Source organism: Oreochromis aureus, linkage group 17 (genome assembly GCF_013358895.1).
Source record: "Oreochromis aureus strain Israel breed Guangdong linkage group 17, ZZ_aureus, whole genome shotgun sequence".
NCBI lineage: Eukaryota > Metazoa > Chordata > Actinopteri > Cichliformes > Cichlidae > Oreochromis > Oreochromis aureus.
In genome coordinates this window covers 29106461-29130848 of record NC_052958.1, presented here as the reverse complement: position 1 = coordinate 29130848, position 24388 = coordinate 29106461, and the positions used below count along the sequence as shown (strand labels likewise).

Genomic DNA, 24388 nt, shown 5'->3' with positions numbered 1-24388 from the left:
TTTGAATCTTGTCTCGCTCTGTGGCAGACTGATCTACACGATTGTCATGGAAACCCAGAAATAACTGTTTGGTTGACACATGGAAAGACTTTGATAATATATTTAAAATTGATGATGTTTTTAATCAGGCTGTTACTGTTAATTGTTTGTAGTCCCCCAGCTTCGATTGCTTCCAGCTTGCCTGTCAAGCGGGCCGATGTTCGTGCTGTCAAAGAATTAGCTGTTAAAGAAGTGTTTTACTTACACAGCAAAGAACGGACCAGAAAACAAAATGTGCAACTTGTTTTGGGTTTGAATCTTGTGTTCTGAAGATGTATTGTGCAGAGCTACAGTATGTCATACTTTGTAAAAGCCGCTGCGTGCATGCTGTCGACAAAACTGTCACAAAGAGCAGGATTTACTGTAGCTGGTCGCTCTTCAACAAGCTCTTTGATTTATTTGTGTATGAATTTGTGAGGTTAAGTGTGTATACACAGTGTATTGGCCTATTAACAGTGTGTGCATGCCTCATTATGTAGACAGTGTGAGTCCAAGCATTCCTGTGTGAGTCCGCATTTTGTGTGTGTGCACTTTGTGTGTGAGAGAGAGAGAGAGCGAGAGACATGTAGTCCCTTGTCAACAATGTTATGACAAACTGCAGCACAAAAGGGATAAGCAGCTTCCATATCAGCAAACCCTGCTGCCAATCATGATCTTGCTCTCTCGAGCTGCCCTTGCTTTCTATTATCAGAGGTGTAGTTGTATTCAAGGAAGCCACAAATCATTAATGGCAGCTGCCTGTTTGGGAAAGCTTTTGCTTCTTACAGTATGCAGTATTTCACAGTTTCTCAAAACTGGTCTTTAAAAAATTAAAAGTTAAAACGAATGCTTCCTCTTTCTTCCAAGAAAACTTTAAATGTTAAAGCTCTGCTAAAAAGGGAACATGAAAAATGAAACTGACAGTGCCTATTTTATCCAAATTGTTCATTTAATATTGTGTAGAGCTGTAAAAATGGTTTTTCTTTGGTAATAAAAGCAAGTAATAAGTTTAGTCAGATACATTTACGTCAAGGACGTGACCATTTTTTCAAATATTGTTCTCTGCTTCTTTTTGGGACTTCTCAAGGAATCTGAGCAACAAGAACACACAGACACACCTTCACACGCATGCATGCACACATACACACATTTGTGGACTGTAAATGCAAACTGGCATGGCATCAATGTATTAGTGACTCCAGAAGTACACAAGGTGCACATTTGCGTCACTGTGTCTTTTCTGTCCTACGTGGCTTCAAATCACACTAACAGCTTTTAAGAAGTGGAGCTTTTTCTCTGCTCAGCATCTGCTATTTTGGAATTTGATCGGATGCTTTGTCCCAGTCCCGTGCTTGACTTCCTGACCTCCTCACGAGCTCTGTGCAGCTTCACATGATTTCCTACAAAAATAGACTCAGTGCATAATTTTGAGCATCTTATGGGATCCTTCTGAAACGTGCTGTGGAGGAACGATAAGCAATTGCTTGAGTGGGTGCAATCAGTTACGATGCAGCCGCCCTGAGTGGGATTCACTGTTGGTTATTACCATTCAGCTGTTCGCTGTGAAACTTTAAAATGAGCCGAAGATAATGCGATTTTTTTTTAATGCTCTGCCCAAACAGTTCTAACACAATGCTTTATTACTGCAGTTAATAAACGCTTTTATTTTTAAACAAAAAGGTAGGCTGCTGTTTTAAAGTCATACACAAATATTAGTTTCATTCTGCTGTCAGGTTTTCTGACAAATTTCGGCTAGAGGAGAATCACATTAAAAGTTTTCTGGCCATAAATAATCAGGGAAGTTGAAACATGAGTGATTAAATTAACCATTCAACACAAGTTACTAATGTTTAAAAGGGAAAAGAAAAGTGGCTTCCACCAAAACAAGCAATGAACTGGGATAAAAGCTGAACAAAAAAGTAAGCTAAAGACTCTCCTAAGGAGTAAGCGCAACACGATTCCACAGAATGAGTCCACAGGCACCATGCTGCACCTTTTCTCCCAGCCTTTGTACTCTGTCCCCGACGGCCGAATGGAGACAGCCGTGCGCAATTACCTGCTCCACGGGGGAAAGGCGGTACCTGAGACACAGGAGACAGAAAGAGCGAAACAAAACATAACATGCGGCACTAAGGCCATAACACATTCTTTTAGAAGACAACCGAGAAAAAAAAGACAGCGATTGGTTGTTTTCTGATGAAGACAGTGAAAATGAGGATTGCCAGTATGGGTTACAGTTCTGCTTTCAGGCTTGTTTGTGTGCTAGAAGTGACAGCTGTCTCTGAGAAGCCAAGAAACAAAAGTACAGGCAAGCGTCAAATTAAAGGAAATAACACCAGAAAGTGTCTTTGTAACGAGCTGAGATGCCATATGCACAGCTTTGCATGGATTCTGCAAGTTTTTTGGAAAACTATTGTAGAAATTGTCTAATATCAGAAAAAAATTCTCAACTCGTTGAACTCGACTTACATGATTTTTGTGAGGGACCTATTTCTCCTTCTGCTCTTTCCTCTCCTCACTGGTGAATCATTTGTCCTCCTCATTAGAAAGTTGGCGGGGGTTTTTTGGTATAACCAAGAGAATGTTTCATGTCATGCCACATCATTAGTTAACTCAGTGGAGACGTAGGATTTTTAAAGCCTAACCGACGGAAGGGACAGAAAGATGTGCCCTCACTTGGTCCTTTGTTGATGGTCCAGGGAAAAAAAGAAAAAAAGAGAAGAGTAAAACTGGTGCAAAAATCTAAACTCACTTGGTTAATATTATATTGAAAGCCATGTTTTGACTAAAGGGTATCCAACTTGAACAAGTCTACCTAACTAAACACATTATACAGCTAGATGGCTTTAAAAGTATGTAATTATAACTCTTGATTTCAAGGGTGCACAATATTGGAAAATATCCCTACTAGTGTCCAGCAGCTGCTGCAGTGTCACTAGCAATATTTTTAATAACACAGTAATGATACACATCAGCACAACAGCTCATTTCTTTTATTATTGCTTGGGCATTTTGCCTCTTTTAGACAATGACAACTGAGAGAGACGGGAAGAAAAACAACAGGGAAATAATTTCCTTGGTTTTTAAAAAAAAAATGTCTTTAATCTTTTTAAGTTGGTCATAATTTTATTCTAATTGTTTTTAGTATTTTGTGTTTTTGTATTTAATAATGTCTATTCCATAATTATTCTATAATTACACAAAATAGTATTAAAGTATTATACATAGTATTATTTTAGCTTACACTGCATAATTTTGCATTCACAATTCATACATACGCTCTACAGGAGTTTTAGATTCCCACTGACACAGGTCACACTCTTAGGTGGTATTCGAGTGTTGGAAACGTGTACTCGAGTATCACTTAGTTGTATCAAAGGCATGAAAAATCCAAATGAACAGGAAGCAGTATGTTGCCTTGTTTATAGGACCTCTCAGCGGGTTTAATAGGATTCTCACAAATTAATGGTCTAATGTTTGTTTGATGTTGTTGGACAAACTGTTGGTGGCAATTCTGCAAAGCGTTCACAACCAGCAGCTATTAACTACATCATTACACTCACTTTCCCCGTCTTGATCTTCCTTTCTTCCCTAGTTTGTTTATCTGGTGCGTCAATGACGAAAAGAAACGGGGAGGGTGAGAGTCTGTTTTCTCCTCTCCCATCCCACTCCCACTCTCATTTCACTCTCCAACTCTTTTTTTAAAGACGGCATCATAAGTAGCTCAATTAACAAAGTTGATGGGAGCCGCTATGAAGGTGTCTTTCTGGGACACGCTCATTACGCAACTGGCACGAGTAGAATTTCTTTTGATGTCACTCAAAAGAAAAGCCTCTTTGTTTGTAATTCTTAATTTCTAAAAACCATTTCCCTGTTGCTAATGATGCATGCATATTGAGAAGGATCAACGTCACATCAGATTAAATGAGGAGGGAGAAGCAAACTGGAGTAAAGGAAAAAAAAATGTGACATCGAAAGCGGCGGAGTGTCCGCGGTTTGCTCGCAAGGTTTTCTAAATACATGTACATTTGGTTTATCTTACTGAACGGAGCATGAAGGACATTTCTCTCATTTTGCTCTATTCTCTTTAGGGAGGTCCTTGAAATAACTTTGAGTCTACATCAAGCAACTGTTTTGCACAGTGGGTTATTTTGGTATCTGGGGTAACCCAGCTACAAAACACAACAATATGTTCTTACTTAGCCCTTATTGATGAGAAGCATGTGTTTGTTAATCATGATAAAATAATAATGATGAAGTGCTGCTAGCAAGTTTTTAGTTCTCCTTTAAGTAATGTTTTAAATAGTGAAATGAAAATGTTTTTTTCAATTTACTATTCATCAAAATTTATTAGCAGTACTATTTGTCTCTTGCCCTGTTTTCTTTTAATTTAATACAGTCCTAGCGGCTTTAATCACTATGAATTAAAGGTCCTTTTTAGGTCTTTTTTAAAAGAAATTACAGATTAATGTTGCCATGGCTATGTTCCAGGTCACAAATACAGAACTGTGCAAAAGTCTTGAGCCTCTCCTTATTTCTTTATGGTTTTGCTGGGATTCATTGCAGCCATTTATTGAAAGCAGCAAAGATGCTGTACATGGAAATACAGCACATAAGGTAAAAACAGAGTTTGCACATTTCTAATGAGCTCGAAAGTCAATATTTAGTATGACCACCTTTATTCTTCAACATATCCTGAACGCTGTTAGGCAGGCTTTCTTTAATTTCTTTAAGTAGCCTTCAGGAGTACTTCTCCAAGCAATCGTCGTGGAGGAGTTTGGCCTACCTCAGCCCTTTCTCTTTGTTGCCCTGAAGGAAGGAACACAGGAACAGCCACTCTCCCACTGAGACCATTTGTGATATGGGTACAATATCTGTACAGTGAACAATAGATGAACCGCGATGCATCTCTCATGTCCTGTGTGAGGTCTTTACTGGATTTTTTTATGTTTCATAAGGCCTTGACTCTCAGATACAGTTCATCTGCGGTAGATAGTTTTTAGACCTGTCACTTCTTGTTTTGTCCTCCACTCGTGTAGTTTCCTCTGATATTTTAAGGACACCCTATATCCCATGCTGAGATATGCTGTGTTTTCGGCTAAAAGCTCTTTTGGAATCACTTTTGGTGCAAATATAAATATATTTATGGCTGTCACACTGCATTATTTTTGGAATTTTGTAGATTCAACTAAAGAAATGGGCACAAATTATGTGTTTTTGCCACAGGCTGCCAGTAATAAAGCTCCCAAGGATAGTAACTTAAAACTGGTTCTTTCCTAAGTTGTGTATTAAACACACCTCTTAATTTAGGTGTGTTATTCATGTTTGATTCCTTCATAGGTCAATATTAAGTGGAAACTATTGCACAAGAATACTTTTAAAACAATACAAATCTAGTTCTTTGGAAGTAAAATATCAAGAAATGAGGTGTGGCTCAAGACTTTTGCACAGGGCTGTACCTTATTAATGGAATGTACTGCTGCACAGATATAACAAATAAAGTGAAGATATCTATGAAATTTTCATGTTCATCCATAAAATGCCAATAGTGAACACAAGCTCTACATAATGAATCCGTTATTGCTTCCTCTTGCAACACACCTGCCATGTGAGGGCCATTTGCTCAAGCTCAGTCAAGAATTTCAATTTTATTTCTTGCAGCAATTTAATTTTTTAGCAAGAGTAAAAAAGTAACAAACCTAACCAATGACAAAATTGTGCAAGAGAGGCTCTCATTTACCCGTGTGAACAGGATCTAATTGGCATTTGGAATACACCATCATATAAACAGTAAACATAAGCTGTATGAGAGGAAAATCATATGTGAAAGGAAAGACGAGTATATCATTAAAGAAAGGTACAGTACTGCCTGATGTCAAAGGTGAAATTAGACTTTTCTGAAGCAATTGGGAAAGAAAAGTATTTAATTAATGTCATCCCCTTTATACCACTGGCAAATGTGCATTAATTATCAAATAGGCCAAAGTTCTCTCCAGTGTTTAAATATTGGAATTTTCTTTCTTCATGAATCACAGTTTGAATCCAGAGTTTCGTTGCGCACTGGCGTGGACCTAACTGCTGTAAAGTCATTACAGAGTACCTGAGTAAAACAGCAAAGAAATGAGAGATGGTGGAAAACTGTCTTTAACAGTAATTGCCTCGCTGCCGGAAAGAGTGTACGAATACAAGCAGAACACCTGCAAAGACAAGTCAAGCTTATTTTTCTTTCTTTGTGACATTTAATTGTTCTTCTGGTGGGTGGAAATGAAAATGCACTATAGCTCGCTAGAATTAACTTGAAAGAGACACCAAAAGAGCCGTAGACCCGTAGAAGCTATGAGGATTATTCATGCCAACCTAACTTACAGACACAGAATAATTTTAAATAAATTATATTATAAAAACAAACAGCCAAAGGAGAAAAAAAAACCCTGTATAATAAATCTGTTTTTGCAAAATGTGCACATGTGCGTAAATGGCAGAGGTTCAGATTCAAGTGTCATTAGTCTCAGTACTGTATACAGATCAAGGGCAGAGGTTTGTGTTATTAATCAATTACATGATGCATTCATACAATGTTGATCGAGTGTGACTGGGTTGCAGTTTGTAAATGAGCCAAAGACACGTTCAGGCTAATTGATCAACATCAGCTGATGTGCAGGTCCATTTGAAATTATTCCGACTTGGTTTTGTATGATTACTGAGCAAATCTTAACAGATGTATCATCACAATGGTATATTTCTTATGCATTTTTTTTTAATAAAATGTGTATGAGGTCTGAATCCTTAATGTCATAAACTTTCAAATGATAATGTACTCTTTTCTACCTGTCATTAGGGACGTACCTTTTACCACAGTTTTATTCTAAACAAGCTGTACTGGTTTTTACAAAGACCAGAATCTCTGGCAACAAATTTGTACCTTAATATAAAAGTAAAAACTTGTGTGTATGTTGTTGTTTCTACATCTTCTTCAGTCATACACTTAGAAACAGCCTGGCAGTAATATGGCTCTTCTCTCATCTACTACTCTACTACTGGCTACTCAGAGCTTTGCTTATTTCACATCTGCACCTAGGCACACGTAGAACATCAGCAGGTTTAAACCCAGAACTTTCTTGCTGTAAGGTGACTGTGCTAACATTGCACCACCTTGCTTGAGATTTACACGACAAATACAGAATGAAACTTGAAGCCAAAAATGACTTAAATGCATTTCAATTCACTTAAAAGAATCAGTAAAACCTTAAAAATCTAAGAATAAAATTAACATTTTACTATTTTTAAAAAATATTTCAAAACATAGACTGTCTCCTGATACTGCAGCTTAAAATCTGGAGCAGATGGTGTGATTATATATATACATATACATTTCATATATAGATATAGCATTTTTGGGACCTGAAAAGGACAGATAGATATCTTGAGGTCCAGTAATTTTCAGATTGAATAAAAACAACAAAGAGATTGAAAAAAAGAAAATCCTCCAATCCTACTGCTGCTTTAAACTGATTCACAACAAAGTACACTTTTATGTTTTTAAACTGCATATTCTTTAATGAATATTTTAAAATATTGAATTTCCTTGCAGTAATTCCCACATTAACATACCTTGGGGGAAGATCAGAAGAAGCAGACACTGTGTGCTCAGTGACATAGTGAACCGACTGAAGTGTGCATTCCTTTGCTTGTTGCCATATTTCAACTGTATCAGCAAGCTATTCGCTCAGTTGATTCTGTGGTTTGTTATATTGGACACTAAGACGCCCTCAGGCAGTCCATACTGAGTGATGTATCTGAGACATCTGGTGATGGACGAGTAGCGGGGTACGAATCCCATGCTCTGATCATGACCTGTGTTGCTCTCCACCTATTGGTTCACACAGCACTCCAGCTTGCTCAGAGGGGGGTCTGACAGGTAGAAGCGCAGGAAGCCCCCTGCTGCACAGAGCTGTGGGTAAAATAAGCCTGCCTATTATGTGTGTGTGTGTTTGTGTGTTTGTGTGTGTGTGACAGGGTATTCCAGTTACTAAACTCCAGTCTCACTGAGAAGACTAAGGGGTGAAATAAACTTGCACTCTTCCATGAAATGCAAGATCTCTTTGTGCGTCTATGTGCAAAATGGTGAGATTGAATTGCAGTCTTCGTCAACAAACGTGTGCATGTGTGTGCAGACACTGTTATTCTGCAGCTTAGCTGTGACACCGTTCGAAAATGTCCATCAGTGAGCAGGATAGCGAGGCAGTGTGCCGATCACAGCACCGCTCTCCTTCTTTCTCTCTCCATTGCTCCCTCCTTCAGATGGCCCCAGCGGATGGAAAGAAACACTAATGGCCGCTCGTTATAGAGAAACACCGACATGAAACAGGACTTAATGAGCTGTTTTCTGTTTTGTATTTTTCTCAGGGGGTCATTGTTATTGGTGGAAAATTGATTGGCAGCAGGCCCGCACCCATGGGGACTATGCGATGTTCTGGGCGATAGCAAAGTTGTTGCAGCAAGGGCAGCTTTGTTCAGATGTTTGAAGCTGCAGGGTGTGTGAATGCACGTGCATTTATCTTTGCATTTTGAAGCTGGCGTGTGTCTGTGGAATGTAGGGAGTCTGCTCGAGAGGGAGGTGATAAATCCCAGTTTTCACTGGGTTCTTTGTAAGGACATTTCAAGCTGTGAAGAAGTCTACAGCAAAAATTGTTTTTTGAATGTTTGATAGATTACTTCTTATATATATCACATAAGATGGTAGCTCAGGCATGTGGAAGTTGTCAGTATTATCCTGTTATCTTTTATCTCCTTGTGAAATCCTCTGAAAGATACTGAAGCTTCAGTTACAACACAGATTACGTCTTCCTGAAAGAAATACCTAGCAAAGCAGTGTGTAACAACAGAACGCTATTTAACCTTCAACAGAGACCTACAAAGAATCAACACTAGAGCCCGACAGATTTATCAGCGGGTCAGTATTATCATTTATTATTAGCTATTTGTCATTCTATCAGTATCCACATTTATAAAGGCAGATAAGGAAGAGATGGGAGAAACACCCTTCAACCTTCAACCATGTGAGTGGTGCATAGTTTACCATTCAGAGGGCACGCTGCAACTTTCCTGTTGGCAACACACGTACTGGCAAACTACAAAGACGACAATCAGCTAATCCCAGCAGAGTTGAGTAAAAAAATAACTACACTGACCATATGTTAGGGATATTTGTTTATGTTTTAGAAAGAAAGAAGAAAAAATGATAAAAATACAGGAATATTGTTTTAGTAATACTGGAGTTTTCAGGAATATTCAAATCTCAAATTCAACTTTTATTTGCCACATACACAATCATACAGAGTACGACATGCAGTGAAATGCTTAATGCTGTGCAATTTTCGACCATATACAAGTAAAAAAATTAAAGTTAAAAATCAAAATTAAAAAGGTGTGAAAATCAACAGTGTGCAAATTGACAGTGAACAGCCAAAACAGTTATGAGGTATAATATCGAAGTACATTATTTTGTTATTAAGTGCATGTACAGTGATGTGAATATTGGATCTAATTAACACACAAACCAGGGCGTGGACACGTTTGTGAAAATGACAGTTAAACAGATAAAGTAGATTTTGTAACAAAAATCATCTCAACATTGGCTTTAATATTGTGGGCAATAAAGAAGGCTTCTGCATCTCAGAATAGTAGTAAAACAATATGAAGCTTAATTTATTTTTTCGTTTACTAATTAAAAATCTTCTGGAGTTTCTGAGTGTTTGTTTAATGACAGTGGTATATTAGTCTGGCGACCTACAGCATCTAGGTTTTCGGATATTGTCATATTGATAAAGACTTAAAAATACAATATAGTATGCAATTATGGTCCCCATTTAATTGAAGGTAAGCATGGAAACTGGTGGGCACCTTTTCAGTGGTTAAGGTTTTGTGGAAATTGTAATATAAAATGATGTCTATAATGCAAAAGAACTGACAGGAGGTGCTGCTGTGTTAGAGCATCTTGCACAGTGAACCATTACACAATCAATTTTGAAAAAGGGATAATGTTGGACACAATTAAATACTGTAGAGATGTTTTTCAGTATTCTCTGCTGAGTAACAGCAACAAAGGAAAATAAATAGTTATCTTTTTCTCATCATTCTAGTATTTCTGGTAATATTTGTTGACGATTTAAATCTTAGATGCTCTGTTTGATTCACTGCAGAGCAGGCTCTGCAGTGAATTTAGAAGTTTAAATTTAAAATTAAAACAAAAAAAAATGCTTAATTTTCTGAACCGATGGTGTGTAATGACAGAAAACTTGTCTGAAGCCTGGACTTTTGCCTCACAAAGCCTATGCTGACTTACTTTTTTGAAACTTTGGACATTATGAGTAATAACAATTTGAACAGTTTATGCGTAAAAGAATATAAGGACAAGCAATAAAGGTTTATTGTTTTAAAATGATTTCCCAGAACTTGATGATTTACTTTAATCAACTCATCACAAGTAATAAACCTATCCCTAAAGACATTTTTGGAGAAAGGTAAAAAAGACTTATCTGGAAACATTTAAATAGTTTTTGATGTCTTCCAGTGAGAACATTTAATTTTTTTGTTCCCTGATTGCTAACACTTTGGAGATATATTCAATAAAACAATATATGCATATTCTGATTGCCTACGATTAAAGGAAGGGTTAAGGTTGGGGTTGTTGCAGATGGAGAAATCAGATCTCAGAGGGTTAAAGTTCATTTGGTTTTGTAATCCATCTTTGAGAAGACATGTTATGCTTGTGTTGCAGCCATTCTTTGATATAACAGTTTTATTTTACCCTAACGCCTTGAGCAAATTTCCCAAAAGCCAAGTCAACTACCCAATATGACTGAAAGGTCTTAGATTTCTCCCCTGCTAGTTTGCGGGAAGAACCTTATTTATTACCAGCTGTATTTGAATAGCACTAATCTATGCATCAAGCCGCAGCACTCTGTCTGCACTTGGTAGATAAAGGCAGCTGGCATACTCCAAGGCGAGGCTGAATATCAATCGACTACAGATGAAGCCTGTTCTCTCCAAAAGAGGTCCTAAAAGCAGCAAGACTCCACACATGATTACAGACTGTCCAGCCACAGCTCCTCAAACAGTGACTGGAGATGTGAAAAGATTGCTCTATTATTTAAAATTGGTGGAAAAACACAATATTTTTTACACCATGGTGCAAAGCAATTCTGTGAACCGGAGGTAGGAACAGCATGAGATCATTCATCTTTTAAAGAGTGGCACACATGATTCACTTAGAGGTTATGCATACATCACATTTTATGCCCAGCAAGGAACAGTTCTGAATATGGGCCTCATTGTGAGGGGTAAGCTGTGTTCTGCCTGCTTTAAAACGGCAAGGGACCCTATTTTCATTTCTTTGCAACTACTGTTCAGATCAATGTGGTGGATTTAGTCTTTGCATTGTGTGTCTAGAGGAAATGTCCCAAAACAGCCAAAACAGAGATTCTTCTCACGTATTGACAGCAAAGGAAAGACTAATCAAGACCTTATTATGGAGGAGTCCATATAACATTTGGCTTCTGCTGGACTGTTTTCAAGTGAGCATGAATGCAGCATTCATGTTGTTGTTTTCCTTTGCTTACAGCGAGCATGTGTTTGTGTGACATTGCAGGGAGTTTGGCCGATGGAAGGTGAACAGCTTGGCCCTGGAGAGACAAGAGAACAATGGCTTTTCCTTGCCTCTGGACCCCGAGTTCCTCCAGACCATTAGGCAGCTGGGCAGGAGGCCCAGTCTTAGCGCCATCACAGACAACATTATCAGGAAATACGGGACCCACTTCCTGCTCTCTGCTACACTGGGAGGTAAATAAAGAACACAGCTTGTGGTTATCTTTGCTTTTACTGACTTGCCTTAAAACATGCGAATAACAAGGTGATGTTTTAGGAAGCCAGATGAACACAGCCTTTTTTACACAACAAGAAATTTTAACCCTCTGATGTCTAAGTCATCATAGGTGTCAACCATAACTCTGTCCCTAGCCCAGTAACCACCGGTGACGACTTAGACCACAGAGGGTTAAAGAAACTTTTTTAGGATCTTTACAAGTATTTCAGCTTGAGACCCAGAGTGAATTTGACAGAGTGGGGGAAAAAAAGCCTCGTGTTTTGCTTGTCTGTTGAGACTTTGGAGCATTTTCAGTTCCCTTTCATCTTTAAAATTCTCTTCTCTACTTCAAAACCCAAATAAAAAATGCTAAAGGGACTTTCATTTTTTTATTTAGCTTCCCAATTTTATCGCTGTAACTTGTGTTCCAACAACTATTCTATTGAAAAGAACCAAGTACATATGCAGGCGCAGTGTCTCTGTCTGCCTATTCTTGTTGCTTTTGACTTTAGTCTATCAAATAAGCAAATTGGCATCAAGGGTAATCTTCAGAATAAGAGTGAACCTCTAGCAGCAGGGACTGTCAGTTAAACATGTTTAATGCTCAAAAGCTTTTCGCCTTGCGCTCGTTCAACTACTCTAAATATTTAAGTTAATTTTGGCCAAGAATGTGGAATCATTTGTATGTTTTTTAAATGCTGATTCTCTGACTCAACATGTAAAATCTGTCTTTGAAACTGTCAGTAGATCATCTGTTTCCATAACAATAGATCTAAGTTAGCCTGAGTGCTGTAATGTGCAGCAAGGCCCCCAGCTATCTGGTGTTCAATCACCTCCCAGCTGCTCTGTTTGGCTCTTTTCATCTTTTGTCTCTTGTGCATAAACTCTGAATACCAACAGTATTCAAATAGATTGGAGAGACAATCTTGCACATTATTGGTTGCAAACAAAAGGAAAGAAAATACAGCTGCACGCCGAAGATAACGCGCAGCATTACCTTTAGCCTGTGCTAGTAGTGCTCTGTAAAAATATTGTAATATATAAAGTTATGTTGGCTAACAAAAACTATTGTGTTTTGCAACCTTTGTACAAAAAAATTTGCAATGCTGATTTTTGAACGGCACATCCTTCAGTGCCTATGACCAGTTTCTATTGCATCACAGTCTTCTTAATTTCCCCTGTTCATTTGTTTCCTGGGACCTTCCCACCACCTTTAGATCAGCGGAATGGTGAGGAATTTTTTTAGCAGGATCAACTTGTGCACCTGTGCTTACGGGGTTACTGTAGCTTATGTAGCTTTTATCTGAAAAAATAATAAATAATAAGACTTCTACAAAGCATCTCAATTTGTGCAATACAGCAATAGAGTCATCACTAAATTAGGGTGTAGTAGCAAGGGCTGTTTGTTCTCTTAACAGGTTTCCATCTTTATGAGTTTAATGTAAAGATGATGATGAGTCCTGACAGGTGTTCATGTGTTAAGATTTGCAGTTACACGACTGATGATGATGATGTTCGCACGGAGGAGTCATAAATAATAAATTTGTATGTGTCACTGCGTCTGCGTTTTTGTAGGGGAAGAGTCATTAATGATATTTGTGGACAAGCGAAAGTTGAGTCGAACATCAGAAGCGAGTGAATCAAATGGCACAGCTGTGACGCTGGAAGCTCTGCACCAGCTGGCCGCCTCCTACTTCATTGACAGGGAGAGCACCCTGCACAAGCTGCACCACATCCAGATCGCCTCCACTGCCATCAAGGTAAAGTCCGCTTCAGTCACACATAATAACGGAATCACATTATTTGCCAATCGTTTAAATGGCTCCCATTGTTATAGCATTCCATCTATGAACGCAGCCATTTCATTGAGTCATTGTTCCAATTTACTTGGATGTTGCTTCACTGGATTAACATAATTATTGTATTTTCAAAACATGGCAAAGTGGTCTTGATTAGCCCCCTCACTAAAGAATTAATTCAATCACAGCCAGTATGGTGTATTTCAATGATAACCACACAATCAGCAGATTTGGCTAATTTTAACAAGTGGAGCTTGTGTCAACAATCAGTGATTGTTTTTGCTTTTTTTATTGTTTTGTTTTTTCCAAATTTATTTAGTATGCACACATTCAACAGCTATATTTGTACCTGCATATTAAGAGCCCATTGATATGCTGACATACAAGTTTCCATTGGTTGAATAGTACACAAATTGATAAGAGGTCATCGTGGCATTGTTACCTTTTTATACTCATTCATTCAGGTGAACTACAAAGGGAGTCCAACTACCCCATTAAATGCTGTATATATTTTCTTTAATAATACACATTATTACAAAAAAGGTTTTTATTTCCAAATGCTACTTTCCTATTAAAAGATAGCGTCACTGATGTGGCTGTGTGTGTACTCATGATGTTGCAAGCATAGTTATTCTTGCTCTCCCTTTAGAGAGTAGCTACTGGACTAAATCAAGAAAACCCCATCCAGTGGTCAGTACTTGCCAAGTCCTAACCACTTACTACCACTTACTTTATGCAGTTTACAGCCTGTGATAGGACCTTGATGAGCAACTGTGCCCTGCTTCAAATGCAAAATAGAAATATTAAAATATTTTTAAGCCCGTAGTTGAGGGGATTAGAACTATGTAAGGACAGGGAACCTCTGTGTGGAGTGTTAAATGACAGCTATTTTTCTTACCATTTTTAATTAATGAACCATTAGGACTAAATCCACTTAAGACCTTACCTAATGTTCTAGCCAAAAATCCACCGGCAGCCATTAGTGAAGCAACCTCTTTATTGCTTAATAGTTTTACTTACAAAACTGTTGGACAAAATGTGTATTATAACAGCGGTTGCCAAGCTTTCATTTTATTTTATGGAATTAATTTTATAATTATTATTTTTTTATACTAAGATAAGCTTCCTCAGGGCTTATAAGTGTAATTACTAAGGCATAGTAGACATGCTCTATTATATCAGGTTGAATGTATTTAATATATTTATTTTTCTTCTTTTCTATAGAAGGCACAATTGTACCAGAATATTTTAGATACTTTTTTTTCCATTTACCTTTTTTTGCTTAAAGTGTTCAATTTTTGTGATTGTAAGCCAAGCACAAATTATATTGGCTTACCACCATCATCAATTAATTAATTTTTAATTAATTTTTTTTAATTCTTGTAAATGATTTTGTTTTTTATTTAGTAATGTAGCAGGCTATTCCTACAACCCTGTGTCACACCAATGATAATAAATGTTAAATCTTGAATGGCTTGTGAAGCCACTATGAAGCTCCAAATACTGTAATTCCTAAAATAGTCACTTGAGGCTACTTTCAAAAGTGAGTCAATCCCCATAGACGTCCATATTCAAATGGCTTTACAAGAGAAAAAAATGCTCACAGTCTGGTAAAGTTTATAACCCTAATTTGAGACTGGTCACAGCAGATGGCTCCGCCCCTCCCTGAGCCTGGTTCTGCCGGAGGTTTCTTCCTGTATGTATTATTGTAGGGTCTATCTTATTATATAAAGCACCTTGAGGCAACTGTTATTGTGATTTGGTGCTATATAAATAAAATTGAATTGAACTGAATTGAAAAATTCGTATAAAAAAGGGTAGTTTGTCTCATACTTATAATGGTAGCTAACTACTGCTGTAGCGTCTGGATATAGGCATTTTTGGTGTTCAAACTTCTACTCTTTTCATATGTTACTTATCATCATTAATTAGCAATGAAGTTTGTAATACACCCATACACATTTATATGCAACTTGTTTACTAAGCTAGGTGGTGCTAGCTGATAACTCAGCACTCCACCTTCTCATCCAAACATGTTTTATTGGGCTCCACAAAGCCAACGTGGCATCTGTAGTACTGAATGTTGTGTTATATGATTACATCTTTTATATATAGTCTATGGTATTAAAACAGTTGCTTATAGAAAAAAAAACTAACTCTGAAACATCAAATACAATATCTGTTTTATTAAAAGAAGCCATAATGTTAAACTGTTAAACTTAATAATCTTCTTGATATTATTTAGCTGAGTTATTAGAAGAAAATATCAGTTTCCTTGCAAGTATTGCATTGTTGTGTTGCTTTGATGTGACATTTGAGTAAACATGCACATTCAATGAGCGACCAAGAGAAGACATGACGTGAGCAGTACTGTTTACTTCCCTTCTCACTTTAATGTGTGTATTCACAAGCTTACATATGAGGCAGCATTGTGAGCATATCTAGATAGGCTTATGTAAATATCACCCTGCATTATTTACAGCTTAATACCTCCAGGGTGTGTTCATACATCACTCTGTCAGTTGTTATCAAGCAGAATGAATTGAATAGGCTGGGTTTGTCCTTCACTTAGAATTCTCTATGTTTTCAGAGAGTTTTCATGTTACTTCACGTGGCTTTAATGTGTTTACGCTTACCTTTGGTAAACCACAGATTAACATCTAAGAATGTGGGTAACAATAACAATGTGTAAAAACACCAGTCTGAGACACGGTCAGCTTCTTCAGTCTGTCATGTGATTACACCTGCTTCTGCAGTGATAGTTTTGAGATTGGATCTGCTAAAAAACAGAGACACCTGACCTGACTAACAAATCAATGTTTGCCGCTTATAGATCTTTGATGTTTTCCTGCAGTGCCACTGACTAAGAGACAAGCTTCATGTGAGAGCATGTCTGGAATGTTTTAAAGATGTGTTGAGCTGAAAATGAGGAGGCAATGTAAAATTACCTGATATTACTTAAAATGAGATCAGATTAGATAACAGAGCATATGTGAGGAATGATGCCTAACTGAAAATTAGTGCACAGTAAAACATGTGAATGAAAATAAATAGTAAAAACTATTGCAAGGTTATTTTAAAAAATGATATTCCTCAGTAAATGGATCTGATTGTGGTGTCATAAAATACAAGAGCGCATTACAAACCTACTGAAAAAGTACCAGTTTTACAAAAACATGTGGAAATGTATGCATTTTTAAATTAAACTGAATTTTTATAACAACTACAAGCCTGATGTGCAACCCAGTATCACAGCAAACATGTAATAGACATGCCAGTTCACCAATCTATTTCACGCTTCGTCCCTCCAAAGCATGAAAAAGACACACATGCAGAAGCTGCAGTAACAGCAGAAAAGCATTTAAACAGACGTTATTAACACATTTACATGTATATATACATATTAGCCGCCTAGCTTAATTGTTTCTGATGATTAAGGACTGAATGTGAAATGACTGAAATGGATCCTATAAGTTTTTTTGTTCACTACCGCCTTCTTGCCTTTAAATATTTTATGGTAATGCAGCTTCTGCATGTGTGTCCATTACACATTTTGGCACAATATCGGGTTGTGATGTGTCCAAATTGGTGTCTTTGTAACTATTGTCTAAGACAGAAGTGAAAGCTGGTGTCCTGCAGGTTTTACATGTGTCTTTGAATCAACACAGCTGATTTAAATGGCTAAATAACCTCTTCAACATCTCTTGAAGTTCTCTAGAGGCCTGGTAATGAACTAATCGTTTGATTCAAGTGTGTTGACCCAGGGTGAGATCTAAAACCTGCAGGACACCGGCCCTTGAAGCCTGGAGTTCCCCAACCCTACACACTGATGGTTCCAGAGCTAGTACTAGCATTTTTGTTTGGTAATTAATAATAAATTTCATAATCTTAGAAAGCGTTACCCTAACTGTGGTCGTTTGCCTTCAGAAGAGCTTTTTAGATACTAAAGTCCTCTGACCACAACTTTATTGGCATTTACAGCATGGACACATGTTAGGGATCAGTAGGAAAAAGGATTTGCAGAATGTGCAGGTGGGATTATGTGGTAATTTAACTATGTCCATGTCTTCAATGGAAAGTACTGCCAGACTGCAACATATAAAAAATGAAGTCACTTCACAGTACTTTGTATTAAACTGCCTTTTTTTTCACTTATGGTGGAGTCCGAATCATTGCAGCCCACTTTAACACCCGGGTATACCTACTGAAATAATCTATTATGATTGTTTATGATAAAGACAGCACTTTTGGAAGAAGCAAAACATGAACAATCCAAAATTACTACATTACAATGTTAATTCTATACACATTGGCAGACATTTATGGTAGAGAGGGCCTGTTCGAAAACATAGTAGTAATTATGTGTGCAAGCTCTTGAATCAACTAAGTCTTGATCTTTCGGGGGGTCGGAGGTAGTTTTTTTAAACCATAACCTCACAAAGTTACAGGTCATCGTTGCTAAATCTAGCAACAATGTTTGTAGCGATAAGAAAAACTGAACCATTATTAACCCTCTTGTAAAAGGGATGTTAGGTGAAGTGGATAAGCAGCGATTAAATATTTCCACGTTAAAAAAAAATACAGTGTGTAGTTAGTGTGAATGAAAACCCTTAGTGGATGGGTGGTTTTATAACTGCGACGTTGTCTGAAAGGATCACCATATACAAATGTTAATGGGTGTGCTGTGTCTTTACATTGAAAGTTATCACTGAGAGAGAAACTTGGAAGCAACAGAAGTTGTCTTACTTTGTTCTCTCAAACAGTTCACAGCCTCCGTGTGGGTGCAGCTGCTGTGGAGAGAGAGAGAGTGAGAAAGAGAGCACCGGGAGAGCAGAAGCTACATCAGCTATAGATTTTTCACTGAGTATGAAAGAGATAATTCTGGATGACAAAGTTGCTAATTAGCACAACAATGAGGTGAACGGAAGCGTAATGATCACTGCTGAGTGTGAGCAAGATGTATTGTGCCCCAGTTGAAATTGTCGAAATTTTTCACATTAAACATCAAATTATTATCTAAATACCTACACTGAAAACCGAATACCATCCAAATCACAAATAAACAGCATTTATAAACGAATTTTAAGCAGTTTTGAGAAAACACGGGCAAAGCTCTGTTCACTTAGGAAAAAATAAATAAATAAAACTTGACTGTCCGGTCTGGTTTCTTGTGTAGCTGCAGTAACAAAGAAAAAAAGCCAAACTGCTTGCTTTTTTCCTCAGATGCAGCCTATTCTTCATTGACTTGTCCTTAGTGATGCCCCACTACACAGTCCATCAGAGATAAAACTGTACAATCTCTAAAGTGAATTGGCAAGAGGACGTTGAGCTGATTTGGCAGCCACCACTGAACCAAAGTGCTGCTAAAAACCCCTCTGATTGAGATGAATAGAGAAAAAGCCCTCTAGGGTACGTTTGTTTGTGAGGCATTTTCAGGTGACTGATGTAAAATATTCACAGCATCACCAGCCTTTAATTTCAAACATGGATTTTTACCTCACCCAAATGAAGACGAATGCCAAAACAAAGCTGCCTTTAAGAAGAGCATTGGTCCCCTGGTTTTAAGAGATAACATATTTAAATGGTGGAAACGCTTGGCCTGAAGGCCTGTAGGACTGAGCGAAGCAGCTCTGGAAAATAATCAAAGACGGGAAAAATGAGATAGGAGTGCAAAAAAAAAAAAAAAGAAAAAGCCTCTGCTGTTACATAGTGTGATGAATCAGCCCTTCCATTTCAGTAATTTCCTTTGAGAGCCGCCGTCATTTGTCAAACATTTTGTGGTACGAGTTAAGGTGTCATATGCGGGTGAGTAGAAGAGATGAGACGAGGACAGAAAAGCCTTATTTAGAGGGCCTTTTAGCCCAGGATCCAAGTACACAGGAAAAGTCGCAATAGTCATCCTACTTACCTTTTATTTGCTGCGCCAGCTCGTCCACATTGAAGATTCATTAAACTGAGCTTGTGAGGGGAAAATCACTGACAGGAAGTGATAAGGAATGCTTGACCCAGTCTGCTGTGCCTGCCTTAGCTGTTCAGCCATTACACTCAGTTTGGCCAAGTTAAGGAGCGCACAAATAAAGTTTGAGCATCTGAAATCAGATAAATGCTGCTGAGCAACAATTTCAGAGCACAGGGCTTCCAAAGTTTGAGGCTGTTTTGATGCGATGATAAACAAAACCAAATGAAAAAAGACAAAGTACTTTGTCATCGTGATCATGCATGAATAATTCATTATGGACAGATTTTTTTTTCATGGCCATTATTCAGAAAGGAAGATAAATGCTCTTCTTTTTGGCTCTTAACCATGTTTTTCACCAAATTTTAACATAAGTTCCCTTCCTTGATATGTTGTAAACGAAGAAGCTGATTATGGCAAAGCTGAAATCTGACTTTAGATGTCAAGAGGAAGCTGGGAGATCTCTTCTCCCAGCTTCCTCTTTTTCATGTGCTGCAGGTTAACAGAGGTGAGGCCCGAGGAGCTAAAACAACACAGAGTCAAATTTGCTCCCTCGGCCCCTCTTCCACTACTTGCAGTAAAAAAGCATAGCTTAGTTTCCCTTAGTGAGCATAACAGCACATTCAGTTTTAAATTGCACTTTCTGCTACCAGAGGTCCCCCTCTGTTCCCCCGTGCCTTTTTTTTTTCCATTCCAAAAGCCACACAATAATCACATTCTGATGCTATTTGCTTCCTCTTCCTCTTTTTTCTTGCTTATACTTTATAAGCTTATCCCCCCCTTTGGTTGACATTAGAGTGTAAGCCAGTGCAACAAAGTGGTCTTAAACATGCACAGAAATCCTCAAAGACTGAATAAACAGGCGGAAACGTATCTCAGATGCAAATGTGGATTTGCACATCCACTACGCCGTGGTGATTAAGGGAACAGCATTTCTTGAAGGTGCAGAGAATGAGGCAATTTTGAGATGAGCGATGATTTTTTTTAAAACATGAAACATTAATGTCATCTTGTACTTTTTTTCTCCAGCAAGCAGAAAGTGCAGCCATTTAAAGTCCATTGTTGCTCAAACATCTGACAACACAAGCTCACTAAGTGACATTTTATGCTGTTTTGTGGAATTATTCATATGAGAGATTTGCAGCAGTGATGAATGTTCATCAGTAAAATGCTCCTAACTGGTATTATAATAATATTAAAGCCACATTTTTAAATAATGAATGTGCCTCAAAGCCATCTGTATCAGTGGAACATGTTAAAGGGCTAAGTGCTGTTTTGCCCTGCCAAGGCTTCACACTAGTAACACATAGGCTATCATCCATCTACTTGTCTTGCAAGACACTGCATAATCTGATTCAGAGAAGACAGGTATCTTAACAGCCAACTTGTGGCGTAATTACCTTTTATCAAGCCTATTTTATTTAATTTGTTCGCTTCAGTTCTATCTACAATTAAATCAGACAAAACTGAATCTCTAATGATTTTGTGTCAGTCAGTTGTCAGGAAGAAAATATTTCTTAGTCAGTCTGTGAAAAATCAAGTGCCTTCCAGTTAGGATAAACTGTTTTTTTTAAATAATATATATATATATTTATATATATTTAAAATAATTAGAATAATATATAATATAGACAATAACTTTAGTGTATTGAATGAAAGCACAAAGAAGTGTGCCTTTGTACCATAAAAATATTCTTTGCTAAAGGCCTTGTATGAACATATGGGTGGGTTAAAATGTGATTTTCCAGGATATTAAATTAAAAGTGTAAGTAATGTAAGTACATTAAATATCTACATGAGACTGTGAGTTTGTGTTTCAATCAATAAAGTGCTGCAAAAAAGAACCTGGAGCTAAAAAATTTAATTCCACTCAAGTCTTGCAAAAAGACAAAATGTAAATTTGTTCTATGCATTTGGTTTTCATAACCAATTTTGAGCATATTTATTATTGGAAACTGCATCAGTTTAATATCTGTGATGGAGCATAATAGAAGTAAGCATTGGTGCCCTTCTGTTTTATCAGTGTTCTGATCATTAGTGTTTTAGTGCCAGGCTTTTATAGCCATTATTCTCAGTCAATAAGTTTCCATTTTACTCGTCAGAGAGTGTGAAATAGAGAGATAACATTGATGTTCACACGTTTTGGATAATACTTTGAAAGTATCACACTAATCAAACAGCTTCCATTTGTCACAATGCTACAATGCTTGTAGGGTCAGCGTCACAAAAGGTGATAAAGTTTAGATTCATTCTATTGTGGCAACATTTTGTGTGCCTTTATTGATTATACTAAGTTGTTTTATGTTAACAAAAAAAGAGCTGATTTTGAGGTTGGTCAGATTTGTTTGATTTCATGTGCTTCCTATTGACTAATCTTATTGAATCTGCTCTATTTTCTTCTTTTCTGTTATCATGTTTATCTGGTTGCAGTGAAACAGCTTTACTGCTGCTCTACCAAATAAAACTGATTTGAACTAGAGGGAGAAATTGAGGTGTCCTTTACTCTGTGTGTGCACAACCTTTCCAGTGGGAGAAGTGAGATCCACCATCTATCTTCTTCCACTGTGAAAACTGAGGAAAACAAGCAGCTGTGCTGTGCTTAGTCCAGTTACGATGCCAAATACTGGCTCTGGCTCTCACCTGCTCCAAAAGTCAAAATGGCTCACTTGTGTGCTGGGCCACTGTGCCATCTCAGAGGGGAGCAATGTTAACTTTACAAGCAGCAGTGTTTCCCCTGAACGGATGTGTGTGGCAGCAGCAGACCTACATATTTTACAGACAAGAGTGAGAGAAGAAGCTGAGGAGGATGCCTTCAGGGGTCACTGGGGAATGCCTGCTTTGCTTGACTATACAGACAAATTAAAGGAAAAACACGAACAAACAAGTGAGGTACCACAACAAATGTGTGTGTAAAAAAGCTCACTGGGTGATGAAAATAAAATGAGTTATAAACAGCATTTGCAGATCTTAGTTTTGGTAAATGCCTGTTGGAGATTTTAGAGACACTAAATAAGAGATTATCTTTGGAAAGAGAGGTATTAATTCTTTTAGTAGACTTCCAGAGCACTCAGTTTTTCTCAATCGCTCATCCAGCTAGGTTTCAACATGAAACTAGAGTCTATTACATGACCAACTCAGAAAGACAGACAACCATTCATGTTCAAATCCACACCTAAAGCTAAATTAGAACATATACCCAAATGGACTGTGGGTGGAAATAAGGGCACCTCTGCACAGATGCAGCTTACAGTAGCCAGATAGCACTGTATTAGCAACACTTCTGTTAGAACCTCTTTAGGCCAAATAGGATTGTTATTGCATCTCTACTAATTCATATTTGCCAGAATGTCTCTGTTCTCACACCTGCCAGCCACTTGATTGGAGAGCAGTAAAATCAAGGGGGGAAAGAAACAAAAAGAAATGGTGGAAACTTAGGCTGGAAGAGGGTTGCAAAGTGGCTTTAGCAACAAGACTAACTGTCTGCTGGCTAAAGCATTTTAAGTAGGCCACTTATATTTGCCTGTAGGTTAACTCAAAAGGAAATCGACGGAGCAATCTTGATGTTGGCTTGGAGGTGTGTCAGGATCACTGGCAGAGCTTTAGCTTGAGGTCAGTTAATTCTTCATGGTAAATTATGCTGAGGTTATCGTCATGGTATTCCTAGCTTTTAAACCCCTTTTTGTAGATTCGTATTCAGAAAATATTGGACCATTGTTTTTCACCAACAAGCTCAAAAAAGGTTGATAGTTCATGAACTATGTGCAAAGCGGTAGAAAGAGGAATGTAACGTGGGAGGGAGACAGTAATTTAAATATTCAGTAATAACAAGTTAATGGATCATTTTAACAGGATTTATCTATTAATTTTAGAGTGGAATATTTTCATGTGCCATATTTACTCTAACAGTAGGTTGATTATTTTTGCCAGTATTTTTTTTTTTTTTTTTGTAGAGGGCTTTTTTGTGTGTGGTTTTTTTTTTATGTATAATTTCATTCTCATTATATTTGTGTTGTTCATTGTTGCCATCCGGAGAATACAAAATGCTTTCATTTCAGTTGTCAAATCTTTATCTGAATTCTATGGGATTGTGTTACAATGATCGTGTTATGGTTTTGCTTTTTTCAGCAAAATTTAGATCTTGATTCTTTTAAAAATTGTGATAATAATACTTGTCTCATGAACCAATATTTTTTTTTTTAGGTTTAGTGAATTCTAAATGAGTACTTGGCTTGTAATAAGTAAATCAAAAGGTAAGCCTTGAGGGCATAGTGAAATGTGTCACGTCCACAGCATGTATGAGCATCACAAAGTGCTTATTCTACAAAAGCCTTTAAGTGCAATTAAATGTTCCATTAAATGCAGCTGTTAGTTATTCAAACATAGTCAGCACAATTATCTTGTATACAATTATGCATTAATAATTCCCTCGCCAACTGATCCGTGGCTTTTACTGATCACAGTTCTAAAATGAAAAAACAAAAAACAAAAAACGTCTTCACTCCTTTAGCAAAAAACTTTTTTTCTTTTTCATTTTTGGGTTGCTTTCTAATAGGGAAAGCTGACTGTGCACACATGCTCTGCTCCACTGGGTTCCTTTTGCAGATGGCCTCATTGCTATGCATAGAAAAGCCATCTTTAGATTTGCATTTGGTCAATTTTCCACTTTAAGTTGGACATCTGTCTGTGTTAGAAATTAATTTGTATGTCACAATATAGGCTGCTTGGATTTTAATTAATTGTATTAAGGCATCC

At 37.4% G+C, this 24388-nt stretch overlaps 1 protein-coding gene across 2 annotated transcripts in view; it reads left to right on the top strand.

Annotated features, from left to right (window-relative positions):
- The window catches only part of brinp3a.1 (bone morphogenetic protein/retinoic acid inducible neural-specific 3a, tandem duplicate 1), a 59866-nt gene that overhangs the window by 14206 nt on the left and 21272 nt on the right, over positions 1 to 24388 (top strand). For both annotated transcript variants that reach the window (XM_031757756.2, XM_039600700.1), the window contains 2 exons: positions 11669 to 11859; positions 13457 to 13641. In XM_031757756.2, the coding sequence (XP_031613616.1) occupies positions 11669 to 11859; positions 13457 to 13641 (376 nt within the window). The remainder of the gene's footprint in view (positions 1 to 11668; positions 11860 to 13456; positions 13642 to 24388) is intronic.